Raw genomic sequence first — 19,479 nt, 5'->3', positions numbered from 1 at the left:
TTTTGCTGGGACAATAGGGCTGTGTTGTTGTGCAAGGTTGCAGGTGTTTACAGCTCCAATTGTGGCCAATAATGTTATTCTATTCTCATTTTTGCAGCCAGTTTAACAACATAAAGATACTTTGCAGAGGAGTAACTGTTTAAAATGAAACATTTTGCAGAACTGTATGGTATAGTCAGTAGCTGAGCTAAATAACTAGTGCAGAATCCAGTGCAATTTATTGTGCGTTATTGTAACTGTGCTGTGTTTAAGCATGAGCTGTATAAAAGTACATGCATCCATCTGTCTTTTTCTCTCTTACCCTCTATCTATTGGTAGGCTATAGCCATCACAGTCCCAGGCATTGGCATGAGGAGGAGGTGGGGCATCTCCCCAGCTTACTGCATTATGTTTCGGTAGCTTTGGGGCCCGCGTTCCCTTCTTTTGATTCTGACTCCCTGAGGAATGAAAAGAAAATATCAAGGTTAACACAGACTTATGGTTTGGCTCAGTAAAATCCAGAGTTGCTGCTGGCCTGACCTGAGGTGCTGTTGCTGCCTCTGTCTGAGCTGTGGTGTGAGCCTCCTGTGCTATGATCTCTGTTCATCTGGTTGTAGGGGATAGTTTTAGGATGGATCATTCCCTCGCTTCCCTGCAGATGATCTGTCAGAAAAAAGAGGCAGGAGGGTTTGAAATGTCTTTCTTTTTGCATAAAAACAGTGCCAGGAAAAGTGGATTCTCTTCTATTTTACCTTTATTTAGCATGTTTTTCTCTATTATATTATACTGCATCTGTGCTGCCATCTCCTTGGGTATTGGAGGTGGATTGGGAGGCTTGTTCCAGCAGGGCATGTCCAGAGGCTCTGCTGCAGCCCCGCCTGTGGCTGCTTTATTCTTAATGCTGGCCTGGATGAGCTGTGTGGTGGCGTACGGTATGGGCTCATAATCTCCTCCAGGACTCACATAGCCCAAGTTGGAGTTGGTGAATGTTTTAATCTCATTCAGCTTGTTGGAGAGGTTCACATCACTATAAATGGCTGTCTCAGAACCAAGCTGTCCGCCCTGTTTGTTCTCTGGATGGTTTCCATAGTTTGCAATGCAGTCAGCTGAGGAGGACAGAGGACAAAACAGCAGGCGAACACAGCAAGTCTTTAGTACTGTGGATGAATATTTTTCTTCTATTGAGACTTATGCTTTCAGTCCTGTAGGAAAGACCCTGAACAATGACATGACCTTAGTCTGGCACGCACCTGGTCGGCTGTATGTTGTCATGTTGCTGTCACTGGTGCCGTTGCCATTATTGCAGCAGTTTATGCTACAGTCCTTGTGATTGGCACATGCATTCGGCCAGTTGTCTGGCAGCCACAGCTGGTTTAGAGGTTCTCCCATGCTGAGAAGGCCAGGTCTGCAACAAGGAGGATCAGAGAGCTGTCAATCAAACACGCTGTTCTCATATACTGCTGATGGACGTGCATGGGGAGGATGAACAAGCTCCATGATATTGAGTAGAGAAACACCTCCCCCTAGTGTCTCCTCAGTGTAAATGCCTGTCTAACAGTAGTCTTTATATAGCACAAAGGAACAAAAATACCACTCACCTGCCAGCACTGCATGCAGAGTCTCCTCTTTGATAAGCCACTGCAAAAGAAATGGGAAAACAAAAAGCCTTGATGAGCTGTCAGAGAGAGTGCTGAAGGTAGGAAAAAAGCTGCGAAGGCAGATAGAGAGTCGAAGGGAGAATCTTAAGTCTGCTCTTACTTCAGAGCTACCTCCATCAATAGGGCACACAGTCTGACTCGGTGGTTTAATTTGCTCAGAGACAACACAAATAATTGTCTCTACTATGCTGCACATTATGCCAAAACTGATTCAGAAACACTTTGAGGCAATTTCTCCTCCACCAGCAGTGACACATCAAACAAAGGAAAGTTCCCAAGAAGAGTACAATGCTTTTCACCTTATTTAATCAAATGTACTAAACATAGCCAGCAGGAGGGCTCAGAAGACTGACAGCACTAAATTTGCTTATGCCAAGAAAAACTGAATCAACTCCTACATTTAAACCTGCATCAAAGATGTGGTGATAATAATGCTCTGTATTAATGGCAAAGCTGATAAGGTAGCTTCTTGTTGTAAGTTATTCTCTTTCCTTTTTTTTGATATATGTTGATCTATGAGTCAATCAATTTTTACCTTTAGTGTCAAACATTCATAAAACGTGGTGTCTAAATCTCCCTGTTGTTAAACTCTAATGGCCTTTCATCAATCTGTCTCCTACAGTTGTTCATTAATGCTCTCTGGTCTGACTCTTAATTGCTTCTGTAAATGACTCAATATCCTAGTAATTGAGGGTTTCCCCTCAGTGATCTCAATGAGTGCGAATAAAGATTGATGAATTGATTGGTTGATAGAATTAAATTGGCCTTAGGAAAAAAGAAAAAGTTCTCCCATCTTTTAGTTTACTGGTATTTAACATCATTCTTAAGAAACTTAAGAGTCAGTGATAATAAGGTACCCATAGTATAGAAATAGTAGAAAAGATGTTCTTTATAGAATTTCTCCATTGCTTTATGCCGATGAGCATGACAAATGCACCAATGTGTCTTCAGATGTTCTTATTCAGGACTTTCCATTTGAAAACCATTGTTTTGCTGCAAAGGATAATTATGGCTTTGACCTGCTACTGATGTTTTTGACAGGTAAGAAAACAAGTGATTTCAGGTAAATCATCATTTGATGGTGAACAGCAGCTACAAGCATGCGTAGTGAAATTCAAACTCGGGCTCAGAATAATGTAGCACCTTCCAACACAGGGCTACTCTAAGTGCTTTCAGAACGGGAATCTATAAACATGATACTAAGTGAAAATACTACATTAGATTGTAGGCACCATAATTCAAATACAAGACTTCAAAATTAAATACCAGCTGTTGTTTTTCTTATTATTAACAGTCATGAACAATTATCGACCACTGTTTTGATCAATATCATCTGACCACCTACCAGACATGGTACTCACAAGTCACTCACTACAGGGTCATTGATTACCAACAAACATAGATTAACATGCTGTTCTTGCCTTTTTCAAAATGATTCTGTCTCACAATCCAACCAGATTATCTTCCTGAGGAATTAGACTTGGTTCATATCAGACAGAGCCCAAAGCTGTCATGAAGCTGCCCAAATCAGTGGTGTCGAGAAAGAAACACCACACCATATCAACAATTGTATGGTAATTTAAGTGTGTACCCTTTTCAAGAATTACAGTATTGTATCAAATACTGGCTCTTGTGTGCAAAAAGTTACTTTGAAATAATGGGCAATTGTGAATAATTCACGTCTGTTCTCACACTTGTGATATAAACTGCTTTAAAGTCACTGACTACAGAGTGTTACCTAACAAACATAGATTCCCCTGCTACCAAAAAACAATGTTATATCAGAGACCTGGGTATGACTCTTTTTGTTATTAGCCTGACACTGCTATATAACATGATTGTTTACAAAAATATATGTAATTTATTCATCACAGTTAACTTAATAAGAGCTCACTTAGTGCTTATCCACAATTTCAGGCATCATAGTTAACATGAGAAAGTTAAAAACACAAGTAATTCAAAACTGAATTGGATCCAACAGTTATTGCATTAGGAGTATTGAGATTTACAATTCTTTCAGAAAGACATTTTTAACTGTGATACTTAAAATAAAAAATATATCCAAAAACAAAATATAAACAGATCAATCCATACCTGTTGGTGAAAAGGTAAATGATGGAACTGTAAGAACAGAGAAAAGAAAGTAAGATGAGCAAATTGAAACAGTCCCAACACACTGTACTGTTAAAGCAGTCTAATGCAATATTTTCACTGTTATATACTGCTGTTTGAAATTTTTTATGTGAAAAAACTGTCAAAGTATTGAAATAACAGCACGTCATCTGTCTTTTTGCTGCCTCTGTCTTTGATACAAGAGTCCAGGTGAAGGTTAATGGAGGTGACAGTCAACGGTGGAAAAAGGGGAAAATATTGGCAGTATTGTAACTGACATGTTGACATGTCTGTGCCTCGAAGAACTGCGCTGTTTCGAGGAAATGACACTCTACAAATGAGCGACTAAAGGTCAGCCTTTGCCTGTCTGCATGGTCACAAATGCAAATTTGTTTCTGGAGTCTTTGTGTCTAGAGAAGATTAGACCGAGGAATCTTTCCTGCCTTCTGATGTGATCTGCATATCAGCGTCTGAAAATATCCTCAGTATCACTGAGATGAGGTCTGCTATTTAGTGTGCAGGCCACTTGTTGTGGTTTAATCTCTTCTTTCATTTAAATGACCTTTCAAAGTGCACAACACATGTAGCATGATATCCTGTTTTGCAGACACACATTTCCTTCCAGCTTCTTACACTGACATCTACACCTGTCAACCATCCATTTACACTTCAAAACACACCTTTACGAATGCCAGTGTACGTGCTGCTGAGGCCACTTCTCTTCTTGCGGTGGCGGTAGAGCCACACGCTGAAAATCATCAGGACTAGCCAGCAGGTGGCGCCAATGCCAGCAATAAAAGCTGGCTGTCTCACCACATCTGAGATCTGTGAAAGAGTATCTCTTTCCTCACTGATGTCCATCATCTGACCAGCAGAGTCTGAGAAACAGAAACAAAAATGAGACATTACATCTGCATGACAACAACAGACATTTATGTCAAGATGAAAAATTATGTAAAGTTAATAAGAGATAAATGTCAATGAAAGTGTATGCTAAAAAAATTAAAAGGACAGTTTTGTAGATGTGACTAAAATCAAAACACATACAAGATACTAAGACATAGTCACATATAAAAAGCAACAATTAAGAGTTTTCCTCAGTATCTTCTCAGTTTTGTGTGTCAGATTTGTTTGGGATCAATTTCTTTTGTCTCCCACCCTTTTATTCCAGCAAATGCTCTTCTTATAGAAACACTGCTGAGTCATTCTAGTATATATTTCTTTCCCCAGGTATGTTTATATAAAATGAAAAGAGGTAATGCATCCAAACTGACTAGGTAGAGAGCTCCTGCCAAGTTCTATAGTCCAACATGTAGCAGTAGCTGAAGAGTGTCACCATTAATGTGAGCAACTATTTGTAAAGGCAAAGTAACATTATGATTTAGCACAATATGTTGTTTTTATACAGCTGAAGCTAAGACACATCAAACAGGTTGTAATCTGTGCTCATAGTCAATGTGTTGTGATTGCTGACTACGCAAAAGTTTCCAGGAGGATTCTCACCTAACTGAAAGAAAGTGACATCACTTTTGACTCCGGGGCCTGCACCATTGCTAGCCGCCACCTCCACACTGTAGCGAATTCCTGGTGCCAGACTGGGAATGAGCACGGAGAAGGTGGAGCCATCGACGGACTGGTTGACATGATAGCGACTCTCGTTACCCAGGCACCAGATCTAGTACAGAGGATGAGGAAGAGGAAGAGGAAGGGAAACGTTCAACTGCACTGCAAGACACAGAGCACAAGTTCAGGTGAGGGTAGAGGCCTTATTTTCCTACCTTGTACTCCTGAATGACTCCAGCCTCCTCCTGCTCTGGAGGCGGTTTCCAAGCAACCAGGATTGCAGTCCCATTGGCATCGCTCTTTGTCACTGTAACACCCTGGGGTGCTTTACTGGGGGCTAAGACAATGATGAATACAGTTAGCAATGCAGACATACACGCAACCTTATCTCATGCTGTTTGTAACACAGATATTTTCTACATCTTTTCATCTCACAGATCCCAGAATAAAAAAAACACACACAATACATAAAACTAACCTTCTTCTAACGTCCTGACCACTTTCACCTCGCTGTCAGCTCCCTGAAATTCATCAAAGAACGGGCGCACTTTGAACTCGTAGATGGCTCCTCTCTTCAGCTGACCGATCACCACCCCATCCTCCCGTGTGGCTCGTACCTCCAGGAAACTCCACTGGCCCTCTGGCTGTCCGTGCCCTGCAGACTGCCTGTAGAGCACCTTGTAACCCTGGATATAAGGGGACTGCTGCTCGACCTGTTGGATGTAGATACATTAAATATGCTGTGTGAACACATTTGAACAAAAGAACAAAACAGCTAATCAAAGAGATGCTTCTTTCTACATTAATGCAAGTTAAGTCTGAGCTAGACAAAAATAGCAGCTTGTGAGCTAAAACAACAGCCTAATCTTGTTTTTCATTTGATTTATCCTGCAGGAAGGATCTGTTAAGACTGAGTTAATTCCCCTTCCCTTCAGGGTTTTACAGATGAACATTTCCTCATATCCGTGAAATCTCATTGCGAGTCCCACTATGAGGTCATTAATAGTTTCCCCCTCAGCATAGTTCTGGTTAAAATCAAGTCAGCAGTGGGATAAACACTTTCCGTTTAAACCACATGATTGTGGCAAAGATGCTATTAAAGATTGCTGTGAACACACACACACACATGCACACACACTAGACACAAATATCTGAGCAGACATATCCACCCAGACAGCACTGCTAATACATGTCTATGGGTTTGCAACTGTGGAAATGTAGCACACATGATTAATTCTCTTCTTTGTGCAGAGGATTTATTGTACGCCAGTTTTACTTCCAGGACAGAAACTCAGATAACTTCAGCACAAGATAAATCTTTGTAAAACTGAACTTCATTTTCACAGAAGACAGATTTAGCCTGGATGCTCCTCCTGAACCTTTTGGATGTGTTCACTGTGCTTTTGTTCATTCATCACTGAACTTGCAACTTTGTATGCTGCCTTTAAGAATGAGAGAAACATACCAGATGGAGAAAGTCAGCTCTGCATTAATCCCTGACTCTGTCAGGGCAGACAGTTTCCATTATTTCAATTAAATTTATAACCTTTACACTTTTCTATCATTTGTTGTTTAGTTTTATGGGGAAAGTATGTGCACTGGGTCTTTTCCCACGCTAGCAGTAACTCTTACAGAAAAAAACTAAAAGTGTAGCAGAAAAGGCTGACAGTGTGCAGTACAGTCATCATGCTATGTTCCCCTTACCATCCAGTGCACCCTGACAGCAGAGGATGAAAGCACAGTTGGTGTGTGCAGGTGGATAACAACGTCTCCGAGCTCCCTCTGGATGTGACGGTGGTCTACTCCCTGCATGGTGGAGCTGCTGTCTGCTGGTGCAAACAGGGAAGAAAAAAATGATTTAACATCTTTGAACCAATTTTTGTCAAAAGAGTTTTTGAGTTGAAAGACTCTCCTGCACTCGCACTGACCCTGCGTTCTGACTGAGTCAGAGATGGGACTGGGGTCACTGAGGCCGTAATCATTCACCGCTCTGACCATGAAGAGGTAGACGGTTCCAGGCTTCAGGTTCTTCAGGACAAAAGTCTGTGTTTTTATGTGCTCAGAGAGAGTCACCCATCTGCTGCCCAACGTGTAGCTGCAGAGAGAGGCGAGGATAACACACAGATGAAAGAACTTTTATGAAAGCGGGATATATGAGACATAAAGAAAGCAGTGCAATCTCGCTGGATTCCTTTCTTGATGTCTAACCTGAATGCCTCGATAAGATAAGATGTAGGTGGCGCTCCAGCACCAGGGGTTGTTTTCCAGGACAGAGTGACGGAGGTGCGGCTGATGTCAGTCACTGCAGGTTTGGTTGGAGCACTTGGCATCAAGTTTGGGTCAATTGGCTGATTAGACTGAACAATGACTCCAAACTCTGCAAAAGAAACAAAGAAATATAAAAGATTTCTAAACAGCACAAACAACTTTTCTGACTCCATCTTTATTTCTGTTACCTACCCTCCACCTGTAAGTGTGCAGTCCAGGACGCCTCTCCATTGGAACTTGAAGCTACACAAGTGTAGAAGCCTGTGTCCCCAAGCTGAAGAGACCAAATGCAGTGAGGGATATCAGTGCTAGGCTTTGACTTCAATGTTAGATTTTAACTGCTGTAACACTCCCTTACCTTAGTGTAGCGAATCTCCAGGGATCCTGTGTTGGTTATTGACATGCGGGAGTCCACGGGAGACACCACTACACCATCCTTCTTCCAGTGGACTGTAGGAGGTGGAGAACCAGCTGTTTGACAACCCAGGACCACTGTGCTGTCCACAGGCACGGTCTGATTGAGTGGACCCTGTCTGATCACAGGAGGAGGGTGCTCTGACCCAGCTGAGAAAGAAAAAAATACAGCAAAGTATAAGACCAATAATGGCCTCATTTACCATACTGCTCACTATGGAGTACATTACAAAAATAATTAAATCAAAAAAATGCAGCAGGCAATCTCATTTTTGATAATGTAGCCCTATGTCCCAGAATATGAAAAAAGAACATTAGACAGAAAAAAGAACGTGACCATAAATGCACCAAAAACGTACCTTTCTCAGAGAAAAACAATGACTAACGATGGAAAATACTTTTCTAAAACCTAATTTGTTTTGCCTTTGGCATAGCATCTTGAATTATCACTCTATGAAATTAACTATGGAAACATTTCGGTTAAAATAAGTTCAGTTAAATAACTGAAAACATCACTGATAATACAGTTGTAAGTAAAATAAATCCTTGTCAAGTTTCTTGAAATAAGAATAAGTTCTTCATGCAAGAAACTAACCATGTTCAGTTTTTTAATCATTGGCAGATTTTTTCAGAAAACTTTTTACAAGTAATTTTGCCCTTTAATACACATAAACATTTTTCTGGACCTATCAGGTGAATGTAATATATAATTAGTCTTGTGAGACAGTTCTGACTAAAAGTGAAACACTGACACTTGCTAAAGTTTTGTTTCTTTGCAGTGGAGCTACAAACTGGTCTCAGTTTTCATGTGTAGCTCTAGCGTACTTTTTGTCTGGGTTTTTTAAACTATAGTGTGTCACAGGGAGTGTTGCAACACTTAAGTGATGCGTGACTATAAATCCTCTTCTGTTTTGATAACTGGTACTGAAAGTACCTTTCAAATTTGAAGTTTTCATTAAAGTTTCAGAAATTTGAAAGGACACTTCACTCTACATCAAACAGCCAAAACAAGCTACATAAAAGTAATCATTTGACTAAAATGGTTACATTTACATTTGGACCATAGACTGTATATAAAGTTGACAGCGTTGCTCCACCATTTACTATTGAACGGTTTCGAAGGCAAAATACCCCAGTCACAGGCTCAGCCATTGGTAGCAGTTGTGCAGCCAGAGTCTGTGCAGTAGAGACTGTGAGGGATTCTGGGAGAATTGCAGTGGAGCCAGGTGACAAAAATAATATCTATTTTTTTCTGTCAAGAGTCTAATCCCTTCTTGACTTTACCACCCAACATATTCTATGATCCCCGAAAAAATACACAAGAACTGCAGCTGTTAATCATCGTTACACATGATGTAAAGCCTTGTTTTTAACCTCTTATAACTAATGAAAATGAAACTTTTCAGAAAGAAAGGGGCCCTGAATACAAGGCAGCCAAATGATATCTTCAAATCACCACAACAATCTGACATGAGAAACTTTTTTCCAGGTGTATTTATTTTTTAAAAGTTTGACCACAGCCCATTTGGAATGACTGGATAGCCGGATTTTTTGACCTATACAGCAGCCAGCCACCAGGGGGAGCAGTTTCGTGGCGACCTCACTTCGAGCTGAGCAAGATGACATTCATATTTTTTACTCTCTATGATTTGGACAGTGACTCATTATAATCTGTGAAGTCGAATATACAGACTAAGTGCAAGGCATGATGTTTGAGATATTTCCTTAATATCGCTACTTTCAGAAAAATAAATTTACAAATACATGTGAGATGAGAGACAGCTTTATAGTGTTAAAAATAAATAAATATTAAATATCGGCTAGTAACAAAGTCTTAGCTAGCTCAAGAGCACTGTTACACATTAGTGCAAAAGGTGATATTTCAATGCAAAATTAATAGTGTCTATCTGCTAAGCCCCTAATTTCTAATTTAAACACTTTAAGCATACAGCATTTATCATTTTTAGAAGAGCACAATCTGTCATGAATCTGTCTTTTAAAACTTTTCTTAAGAACAATTTTGAGACAACTTAAGATGTTACCGGAAGAGACCAACTGTTTCCATGTTCATTAATCTCGCTGTATTTCTATTATCACAGCCAAACAAAGGCAAAGTGCCATGAAATAGAGTTGGGTCAACAGTACACTACAGAACTGGAAATTGGGAACTGATTTTCACAATAGATGAAAGTTCTGCACAGAGGGACAGAAATTAAAGTGAGGAAGGTAAAAATAGAGGAAATAAAAATGAAATGCTGCCAAAAAATGAAAGACAGATAAGATGTAAAAGATACTGAGAGGGAAATTGGTAAAAGCGAGAACAATGGGTTGAGGTGGCTGTGCAGGCAGTGGAGGGAAAAGAAATCAACTTTTCCCCTCCAGCGGAGAGCAACTAATCGTTCACTCGGCAGTAGGTTCTGCCGGAGCCCGCTCCAATCACGACGGCAGGGCCCGACTAATAACAATCCCACTCAGATAACAGAGCCCTCTTTTCTCTCTCTCTGTCTCTCTCTTACATTTTAAAAACCCCATGGATGGGAGGCAGGGGGTTCCAGATAAATAAATAAATAAAAATACCGAGAGGAAAAAAAGGTGATGGAAACACGCCTTGAAAACTGCCGGAGGTAATGTGGACTAGTTATTTCCATACAAATGCAGCACTCCAAAAGGGAATGAGAGGAGAGTGGTGGGATGGGAAGCATTTGGGGGGAAGGGAGAGGAAAGAGAAACAGGTACATGGGAGAGAGGGGTGCTATAGACCGCTGCAAAAAAATTACATAAAACATGACCCCCTGTTTTTAAAATTTCCATTAGCTGTAACAGATTTTCACTAAGTGGATGCCTCTCATTTCCCCTGCTAAGGTGGCTGCAGAGCACATTACTAACATTTGCTGCAGATTACCCCTAAAACTAACATGCTTAAATGCGGGAACTGTCTCTTTAAGCCTGGAGCCATTAGCTTCATTAATTTAACATATGTACATGCTACAAAGTTACCCAGACATGTATTCACAATCACACAGGTCATTTAATTGGAAGCTTGCAGATTTAGCTGGTGGTGTGTAATTACTGGTCCAGGCCTTCAAGCACAGTTAAATTGCTTTTTTTTATATAAAACAATTAACACACTTATTTCATCACTAAGGAATTGGATAGTAGACCCCAGAACAGGTTCCATATAAAAGTAGCTTTAAACTATAACATGTGCTAATTCTGCAGTCTGAATTAAATAAATATATAATAAAACAGAGCACAGAACGCTATGTGTTAATGGAAACCTGTTTTTCAATGGATTATAATTAGTCAACTCCCCCTGGGGCTTTTTATTTTGGTTTATTTTGTGTAGATGCATGTGAGGCAATTATATTTTTAGACGTAAGAGAGATACGCCAATACACCCCTTATACACAGTCACCATGGAAACAGAGCCCAACATGTGAAGAACATGTCCTGAAATCTTTTCTCTGATTGTTGGTAAGCTACGCCCTTTCAAACAACTGCACCTTCAACAGAAGAAACCCGCAGTGCTGCAACCAATATAACACTGGGAAGCCAAAAGTATCACAAAACAACACCAAACGAGGAGGAATTTGCTCTTTTGGAGAAATCAGAAATGAAAACAAAGATACACTTTTGTATGTTGCTTGTAAAGATTAGCTGATGTATCAATAAGTGACATTAAAACATTTTTATTGACTATTTTTGCTGGCAGAGAGCTTATCATGAGGTATTACTGTTCCTGTTAGCAGAGAGTGATCCCATGCATTAGGTCTGTATGTAAATGCCTTGAATGTTTCACATTTTTTTTCATTCAATGGTATTTTGACAAAAAGGTGTACATTTTTTGGATGGAAATCATGTGAAACTCTAGTATCAGATTTCCACTTGTCAATTCTACTTTGAATCAACAAACTTGATGATTTTATCCTCCCTATGTACCTCCTCTGCCATTGCTTTTGACGAAATTGTGACATCCTTAGCTCTGCCACCTCTTGATTCTGATTGGTTGGTGATCAAGACGTGACATTGATGGACTCGTGTTTCAAATGATAAACTGTTTACAGAGTGCTTAAAGCTCAGACTACAATCAATGGCGGTTTCCCAAACAGCCTACTACTTATGTATGCTGTATGTAGTATGCACAGCATACAGCACAAAAGCAATACATATCTCAGTATCCATTGCATCATCTTGTGGTTTGAAAAACATAAATATGCAGTTTATATGAACTCTAATCATTTTAATATAAATTTACAATTTGCTGTGAGATAAGGATCACCTCTGTATGAAATAGAAGGGGTAAGAACCACCATTGCTCCTGTTGTATCACTTCACTGTATGTGTAACAGACCATTATTCAATGGTGTTTTTAGTACTGTAGTTTCACTGTTAACTTATCACAGTGGGCTGAAATAAACTGAGTGCCACCCACCGTAAACGTGCTTTTGCTTTTGAATTTTTTTGCAACAGTACAATATCTGGGTACATTTAAGCATCCTACAGATTTTGCTCTTATTTCACATACTTCATATTATACTTTATTTTTGCAAATCCATATTGAGGCCAGAATAGTAGACATTTCAAAAATTTTAAAGCATTTTTGTGCTGAGGACGCCAAGCTCAGAAAGTACCGTAAATGCTTAAACATTGCAAGTGGACACGGTACCTGATTCTTTTTTTGAGACTCAGAAGAAAGATAATTGCCAAAGTCAAAAAGCCAAGAAAAGAGCAAAATGTATACTTTTAGAGAAAGCCACTGGTTCAACACCTAAATTGCTGATTTTATCAAAAACTTTGACCTCTCACTTTTTTTTGCCTCTAAATAAATACATCAGTGACATAAAGATGTCTGCACCAAGACTTTCACAGGTCTGTATTACATCTAAGGACCAAGATACACAAAACTGACCCCGTTATGTTACATTTGATCCATTGTCTAGTTTGATTTTTAGTTAATGCAAAATTACAGGAGACACATAAGTCATACATATATGTTCAATCATTGAGGAAAGACAGCACAAAAACCCCATTTTGAGAACCACTCGCCTAAAACACCAACTTAGAAAGAAAAAAACTATAGCAACCGAGCTAAAATAGGAAAAAAAAAACAGGAGCTAGAAATGGACCCAACAAAGTCCCCTCATCTGCCCTTTATCACTCCTTCCTTTACTCACAGTCCGTGACCTCCAGCAGCGCTTTGGTAATGACACTGCCGGCAATGTTGAGAGCCTGGCAGCTGTAGAAGCCGCCATCAGAGCGCTGAACATCAGTAATGGTCAGACTGCCCATCTGAGAGACAGACTGGCGGCTGAAGAGCTCTGGTGGTTGGTAAGAAAAGAGGAGACTCTGGAGAGAGGGAGATGACAGTTAAAAATACATTTTACTGGCTTTGTATTTGTAGTAAAGTAGTGATTCAGTGTGATGACAGAGTATGGGTCAGTCTCACCTCGCTGCCCTCCCTCTGCCAGAAGATAGCAGGCTGTGGGTTGCCGGTGGCTTCACACTGGAAGGTGACTGTCCTGCCCACTGCCACCACCTGGTTCCTGGGGCGTGTGGTGAAAGCTGGGGGCACTGCGGAGGAAGTGAGGCACTAATTAACTGGCAGCCTGACACATTTGAGCCTTTCCAAGTTTGAAAGAAATACATAAAAATCTCAAGAAATGCATGCCGATTTTGTGACTTTGGTAGCAAGAAACATGATGATTTTACCTTTGGAATGCAAAAACTGCACATTTTCATTAATTTACCAAGATTTAACATGGATTACATACTGTAGTGGTGGGAATACTGTGTAGATAGGATAGTAACAGGGGCTCATAATTTCTTGTTGCTGTCAGATGGTGGATGAGGCATGGATGACAACTTACCAGTGTTGACTACAAGGAAAAAGACACAAAAACAGAGCAGTGGGATGAGTACAGAAGGCACACAGAGAGATGTGATGCACTTAACAGTATACTGGCACATGCTTGAACGAGTGAGCACAATAGTATTAGTCTGACAAAACAGTAGACAGTCAGCAACATTGATCTAAAGTTCTTTTCTTTTAGTTAACAGTATATTTTTTCTAGGTTGGGAATTTTTTTTACATTTCTACATTTCATGTTTTGACATAAATAAGAAGAGACAGAAAGGAGTGAGGGTGTAGTAAATGACTCATTTTATGTGAAGAAGTTTTCAAATTCATATCGTTTCTTCACACAGGTTGATTCTGTCTCCCACATTTAACAGAAATGCTCGATTCAAAATGCTTTATAAGACACATGCCTATTCTTTGGAATAAAAAGTACATTTTTCTTCCAACACCTGAAACTATAATGGCCAAGAAAGGGGAGGGCTCTAAGGACAAGGCCTGCTGTTTAGCCCCAATTAAACCCAGCAGACTATAGCTGGCTCTGAGGCGTGAAAAATATATATAATTGCTGGTTTAAGTTACGGAGCCAGCCAGCCTCAAGGCGTATTTGACAAAGATACGATTCCCTAATGAGGCCGTGAACCTGTGAGGGGTGAGGAGGCTCCTTTGTGTCTGGATAGAGAGGGAAGCTGCTGGTGCTATAACAGACATCTGCTCTGCTAACTCCTCAACTCAAACAGAGACATATTTTGAGATGGGAACTAGTGTACATGTTGACATCTGTAAACTAGATTTACAGTCAAATGAATGGTTAGCTAACCCAGCTGCTTTTGGAGCGATTGTGAGAGGATGACTGCGGTTATTGCTCAACATTTTTGTGTTCAAAGAATGTCTCCAAAAAAATAAAAGGAAAGCATGTGATTTTGCAGAAAAGCTGAGTTCATGCAATGAAAGATGTGAATCATGTGTTGTCTGGGTTACCTAACCACTTTTTTAAAGTTTGAGTCTCAAACTTGAAAAAGGGTCATTTTAAGACAGCAGTGCTAAAACAGGACTTGATCTCATACTTGGGATCTGTGCAAACTGTCTTGGCCTGCTGCATATGTTTCAAATGGCAACTGTTTAATATCAACCAAATACTCAGGAAGTCAGTAAAACTGACTGTGCGGTTAGGACTGGAGCTATGATTGAGCCTGACAGTGGTTGGGACAGAGAGTATTTTCTTATTCAGTTATAAAACACTCATTCACTCACATAGCTCTGTGTTTTTATCCTTAATACAGCTAAGGCTCGTCTCCTTTTCATTCCTGCCCTCTCCATTCTCTGCCCAAATTAGCTATGGCCCCCCTCGATGCTTGTTTTCTCAGGATTTTTTGGAGGGAGACGAAGACGACGTAATTGGAACCATGTCATTTCCCAGCATGCAGCTAGCCCTGCAATATCTTTAATTAAGTCTTACTGTCCTCACAGACTCCATCACCCACTGTGCCACTACTATGTGTGTGTTTGTGTTTATGCATGTGACTTTGAGAGGTGTCTTTCTGCTTATTTCCCTCCACTGATTTAAGAGCTAAAGGGTGTCATTGTGGCAGGACAACTGCGACCAAATGAATCCATTTTCTGTGGTCGCGTAAACATTTACTTTGCATGCTCTTCTCAGTTTATACAGGACATTAGAGTGGAACGCACTGTAAACACACTGCTGTGATGTCCTATACTGCTGTTTTTTTTAGAACTGGAGGCTGCTGCAGACACTTTTTGACCTCCAGCCAGGGAGTGAAAAGAAAAATTACACCACAGACAGCAAACCCAGGAGATGATTCTGCCTGTCTGTACTGACTTTGGAGCGACATCAGCCTGAGGCAAAATAATGAAAAGTAGGTCTGGATGAAAGGTAAAAGTCACTGCCTGCTGATTTGTAACACTATGAGACAGGATTAGTTCTCAGTTAGGACTGAAGCAGCTGACTTGCAGATATTTCATCCAAGAAAAAGAAATCTGAGGCTCTAAAAAAAGAGTGTGAACTCTATATAAAGGAGAAGGTTACATGAGGGTGTGAAGTTGTACTGACCGTGTACAGAGAGCGTGGCAGATGCTTCAGACTTCCCGACCATGTTCTCCACCACACATGTATAGGAGCCCTCATCTGAAGAGGTCACTTGGCGAACAATCAAAGTATGGTCCTCTAGGATTTCGAACCTGCGGGCAGTGCCGACACACACAATCAGGAGATGAAAGTAAAAGTCGAAGACGGCGTGATTTCACGCTAAATTAATGTATATAGAGGCCTTTTGTACTTTACCTGCCCTTAGGCAGGTCAGAATCATCCTTCCTCCAGCGGACAGTGGGAACAGGGTCTCCTTGAACAACACAGTAAAACTCCACACTCTCATCTGCCATTACCACCACACTGCTGGGCCTTTTTATGAAGGTTGGACGCTCTGGAGGACAACAGAAACAACATGAATGAGTGTCATCGACATGCCAGCATACTTTTGTGTTAATATCATAGAGCCTTCATCATTTACTCAACTGGTAAATTAAATGTTAGACAATGAAAGAGAATTACAATTCAATGTAAAGTTTCTGCTCAAGTAATTTCAAACAATTGTTTAGAGAGTGACAAAAAAACAGCTACATACTATCATGCATAATGTACAAAATTAAAACCCAGAGATAATCATCTGTTGTCTCCAAAGTCATTTATCATGCCCAACCTGTAGAACAACACACTTTCTGCTCTTAGCAAGATTATCCTCATAGCCTTGAAAAGCTCCATGAAGCACCATGCTGTATGCTCCCAACCTCAACCAAGGTCATCTAACCATGTGATGCTGATAAGAGCTCCATTCTGATGGGAAATGTTAGGAAAATAGGAGGGGGGTGGAGAAAAAAGGCAGGGGAATGGGAGTGCTGGAGGTAGCATGGGGAGCTCTTGTGTTGAAAGGTCTGAGGGCTTGTAGCGTCTGATGTAGCAGCGGTGGATGTTCAGCACATGTTTGGTGGGAAACCTCCCCAGAGCGGGCAGATTGGATGGTAGTGCTGCATAATCAGCGTAATTAATGGGCTATTATGCCCCGGTGACAAAGACCTCACATCGAGCTCTGGCAGACTAAACCGCTGTGAACTGAGAGGGTACTCAGACGAAGTGAAGCTCTGTTGTGCAATCAGGAAACAGCACATGTTACCTAGCACTGTGAGCTCAGCGATCTCGCTCTCCCTTTCTCCAACCATATTTGTTCCAACGCAGATGTATTTCCCCGCATCACTCTTCCTGGTGTTGGTGATCATCAGCTTGCCACTGCGAATCTAAACAAGGAAGAAAGACATGTTTGCACAGCTGTTTTCATACAAGACAACCCAGTACTCTAATTGTGAGTGAGAGTATGTAAGTGTTAGCGTCAGTGTCAAGACAAAATGTAGGGACAACGTGATGAGAATTAACTTGAAAAGTTCCTTTTGCATTTGTTTTCAAGCACTTTTTCCAAACCTAGGCTAGTGGATGTAAAGTGGCACATTTTGTACACACACAAATAAATTGCTTTCCTGGGTGCAACAGTCAGATGACATTTAAAATTTTAAATCTCCATGAATAAGATGCCACTTTACCTGAGACCCTCAACAGCAGGTAGCATTACTGGCAGTACACCCATATGTACACTACCCTCTGGTGTTCAGGAATATGTTTACACTGACTAATATCTGCAGGTGGGTTCAATTATCTGCTAGATAGTTTCCCCCACACGTACATACTGGATGTTTTTTTTCCTCCAGTAGTTGAGTAGAAATAGATATATGCAAAAAGGGAGCAGAAATTAGAAGCAAGATCTTTTTGAGTCCACAAAATTCAGATTGGGAAACAAACCATATGATTATGAGAAAAACAAGCGGCAACCTCCGGTGTAAAAATATGAAACAATGCGAAAGTGCTAAAACCTGATGTATCTCGAGTGTCTGCTTGAGGCTGGCCCCGGAAGTGCCAGAAGTCACATACACACCAAGCCAAACAAAGATGTTTCACAGCAAAAGTTAACGTATTTGCAGCCTGGTTCAAAAAAAGGTGTCCTGTCTGAATAGCTACTATCGGCACACACTGTACGGGGGAGGAATTTTTTTACTAAATCAGCAGTTTAGAGCAGGAGTGGCCAACCAGTCAGAGATTAAGAGCCACAAAAGTTAACATGGTACCACAAAGAGCCACATAACACAGGTGGTCTAAGAAACGCACTTCCTCTCACACATATGACATAAAATGAAAATCAATACATTTCAAACTTTTAGAGCAACATTTATTGTGTTTGTAAGTAAATTTGTATTTGAAGCTGTGTCAAAGACAAATTTCTGTTTTTACTGCAGAATCAACAAAGTATCATCTATCTATCTATCTATCTATCTATCTATCTATCTATCTATCTATCTATCTATCTATCTATCTATCTATCTATCTATCTATCTAAGAGCATATGAGTGATTGAGAGGAGCACATGTAGAGAACAGAAACGGAAACTTAGGTACCAATCTATTCACCCTAGTATTGATCAAGACTAATCCCTACAGTCCTACGTTGGCATCAATATATTAATATTTTAGACTATTTGAGACTCATAACAGTGTGTGTATATATATATATATATATATATATATATATATATATATATATATATATATATACATGCACCCCTGGTTTAGAGGATACCAAGCTCATGAGCTTGCCCAATCAGAGGCACAGCTCAGCTCACATGACTGACATGCACCCTATAGCTGCACTCGAAGCTCCCGTCACTTCCAATGTGGTCGCAACAGACAATTTGCTTCAAAAATCTTTTTCAAAAAACAGACGTTTGATGTCAGGGACTACGTCCATCAATTATACAGTCTATGGAGAAAACAAAATCAAAAATGAATAATTTTACTGGTAGGTTGTCAAGTTTGATTGACTGCATCTGCTATGCTTATTAACAAGAATGCAGAGGCAGAAAGCACCGACCATTTAAAGTATTAATTTCAACCGGTCACTAAATAATAATAACTGCAGGCTTTGCTATCAAAATCCACAGTTTACAGTAAACAAATGCACCTCATCCAGACCTCATCTGGACTTTCAGACTTTGTTAATTGAGGTGAAATACTGCAGAATTATTAAGCTAACACTTAAAATGTAGGTCTGATAAGTCAGTGTGGTTCCAGGTGTATTTTACAAATAGGATAAATAGTTTAGTCTGAGTCTTCAGAGATGTGTCACAAATCGTTGAATATCTAAAGGATACACTCTCTTAATGCATAGCACCAACTAAGTCACAACTGTGACTTTTCTTCACATCTTAATATTCTTTTTGGTGCTCAGGATGGCATAACAGTGGGGTGTGTAGTGTTGTGTTTATGCATCTAGAATAGAATTTGCTCTGCCTTTCAAGCTACACAGAAGGTCATCCATTATGAAATTACATAATTCATGTCTGGTGCTACATTAGCACAGAACCCCGGGAACAAAGACAGTGCCTCTTTGTAGAAACTTTCCTCAGATCTTCAGTCAGATTGCGCTGTCTTTCCCAAACTTTCTGCCTTATCTGTACTGATTTCTACACATACTCACATACACACATGCACTCTCACAGCAGAGAGGTGGTAGAT

General features: G+C 40.2%; 1 protein-coding gene across 5 annotated transcripts in view; it reads right to left on the bottom strand.

Moving 5' to 3' along the window:
* Nucleotides 1-19,479, bottom strand: part of LOC141791353 (roundabout homolog 1-like) — a 126,719-nt gene that overhangs the window by 6,254 nt on the left and 100,986 nt on the right. For 3 of the 5 annotated variants that reach the window (XM_074671731.1, XM_074671732.1, XM_074671734.1), the window contains 20 exons: nucleotides 17,037-17,157; nucleotides 16,151-16,289; nucleotides 15,920-16,047; nucleotides 13,441-13,565; nucleotides 13,169-13,340; nucleotides 7,939-8,144; nucleotides 7,773-7,854; nucleotides 7,521-7,689; nucleotides 7,241-7,407; nucleotides 7,017-7,141; nucleotides 5,791-6,025; nucleotides 5,528-5,649; nucleotides 5,253-5,424; nucleotides 4,430-4,627; nucleotides 3,732-3,758; nucleotides 1,578-1,617; nucleotides 1,230-1,384; nucleotides 732-1,085; nucleotides 520-642; nucleotides 302-437 (listed from right to left, as the gene is read on the bottom strand). In XM_074671731.1, coding sequence (XP_074527832.1) covers nucleotides 302-437; nucleotides 520-642; nucleotides 732-1,085; nucleotides 1,230-1,384; nucleotides 1,578-1,617; nucleotides 3,732-3,758; nucleotides 4,430-4,627; nucleotides 5,253-5,424; nucleotides 5,528-5,649; nucleotides 5,791-6,025; nucleotides 7,017-7,141; nucleotides 7,241-7,407; nucleotides 7,521-7,689; nucleotides 7,773-7,854; nucleotides 7,939-8,144; nucleotides 13,169-13,340; nucleotides 13,441-13,565; nucleotides 15,920-16,047; nucleotides 16,151-16,289; nucleotides 17,037-17,157 — 2,996 coding nt within the window. The remainder of the gene's footprint in view (nucleotides 1-301; nucleotides 438-519; nucleotides 643-731; nucleotides 1,086-1,229; nucleotides 1,385-1,577; nucleotides 1,618-3,731; nucleotides 3,759-4,429; nucleotides 4,628-5,252; nucleotides 5,425-5,527; nucleotides 5,650-5,790; nucleotides 6,026-7,016; nucleotides 7,142-7,240; nucleotides 7,408-7,520; nucleotides 7,690-7,772; nucleotides 7,855-7,938; nucleotides 8,145-13,168; nucleotides 13,341-13,440; nucleotides 13,566-15,919; nucleotides 16,048-16,150; nucleotides 16,290-17,036; nucleotides 17,158-19,479) is intronic. The other 2 variants (XM_074671733.1, XM_074671736.1) reach the window with 1 other exon arrangement.

This window comes from Halichoeres trimaculatus, unplaced genomic scaffold, assembly GCF_033239565.1.
Source record: "Halichoeres trimaculatus isolate MK-OKI-2021-1 unplaced genomic scaffold, fHalTri1.1 fHalTri1_scaffold_6, whole genome shotgun sequence".
NCBI classification, from domain to species: Eukaryota; Metazoa; Chordata; class Actinopteri; order Labriformes; family Labridae; genus Halichoeres; species Halichoeres trimaculatus.
Note: the sequence above shows the minus strand (reverse complement) of the source record. Positions and strands in the feature narration are given on the sequence as shown.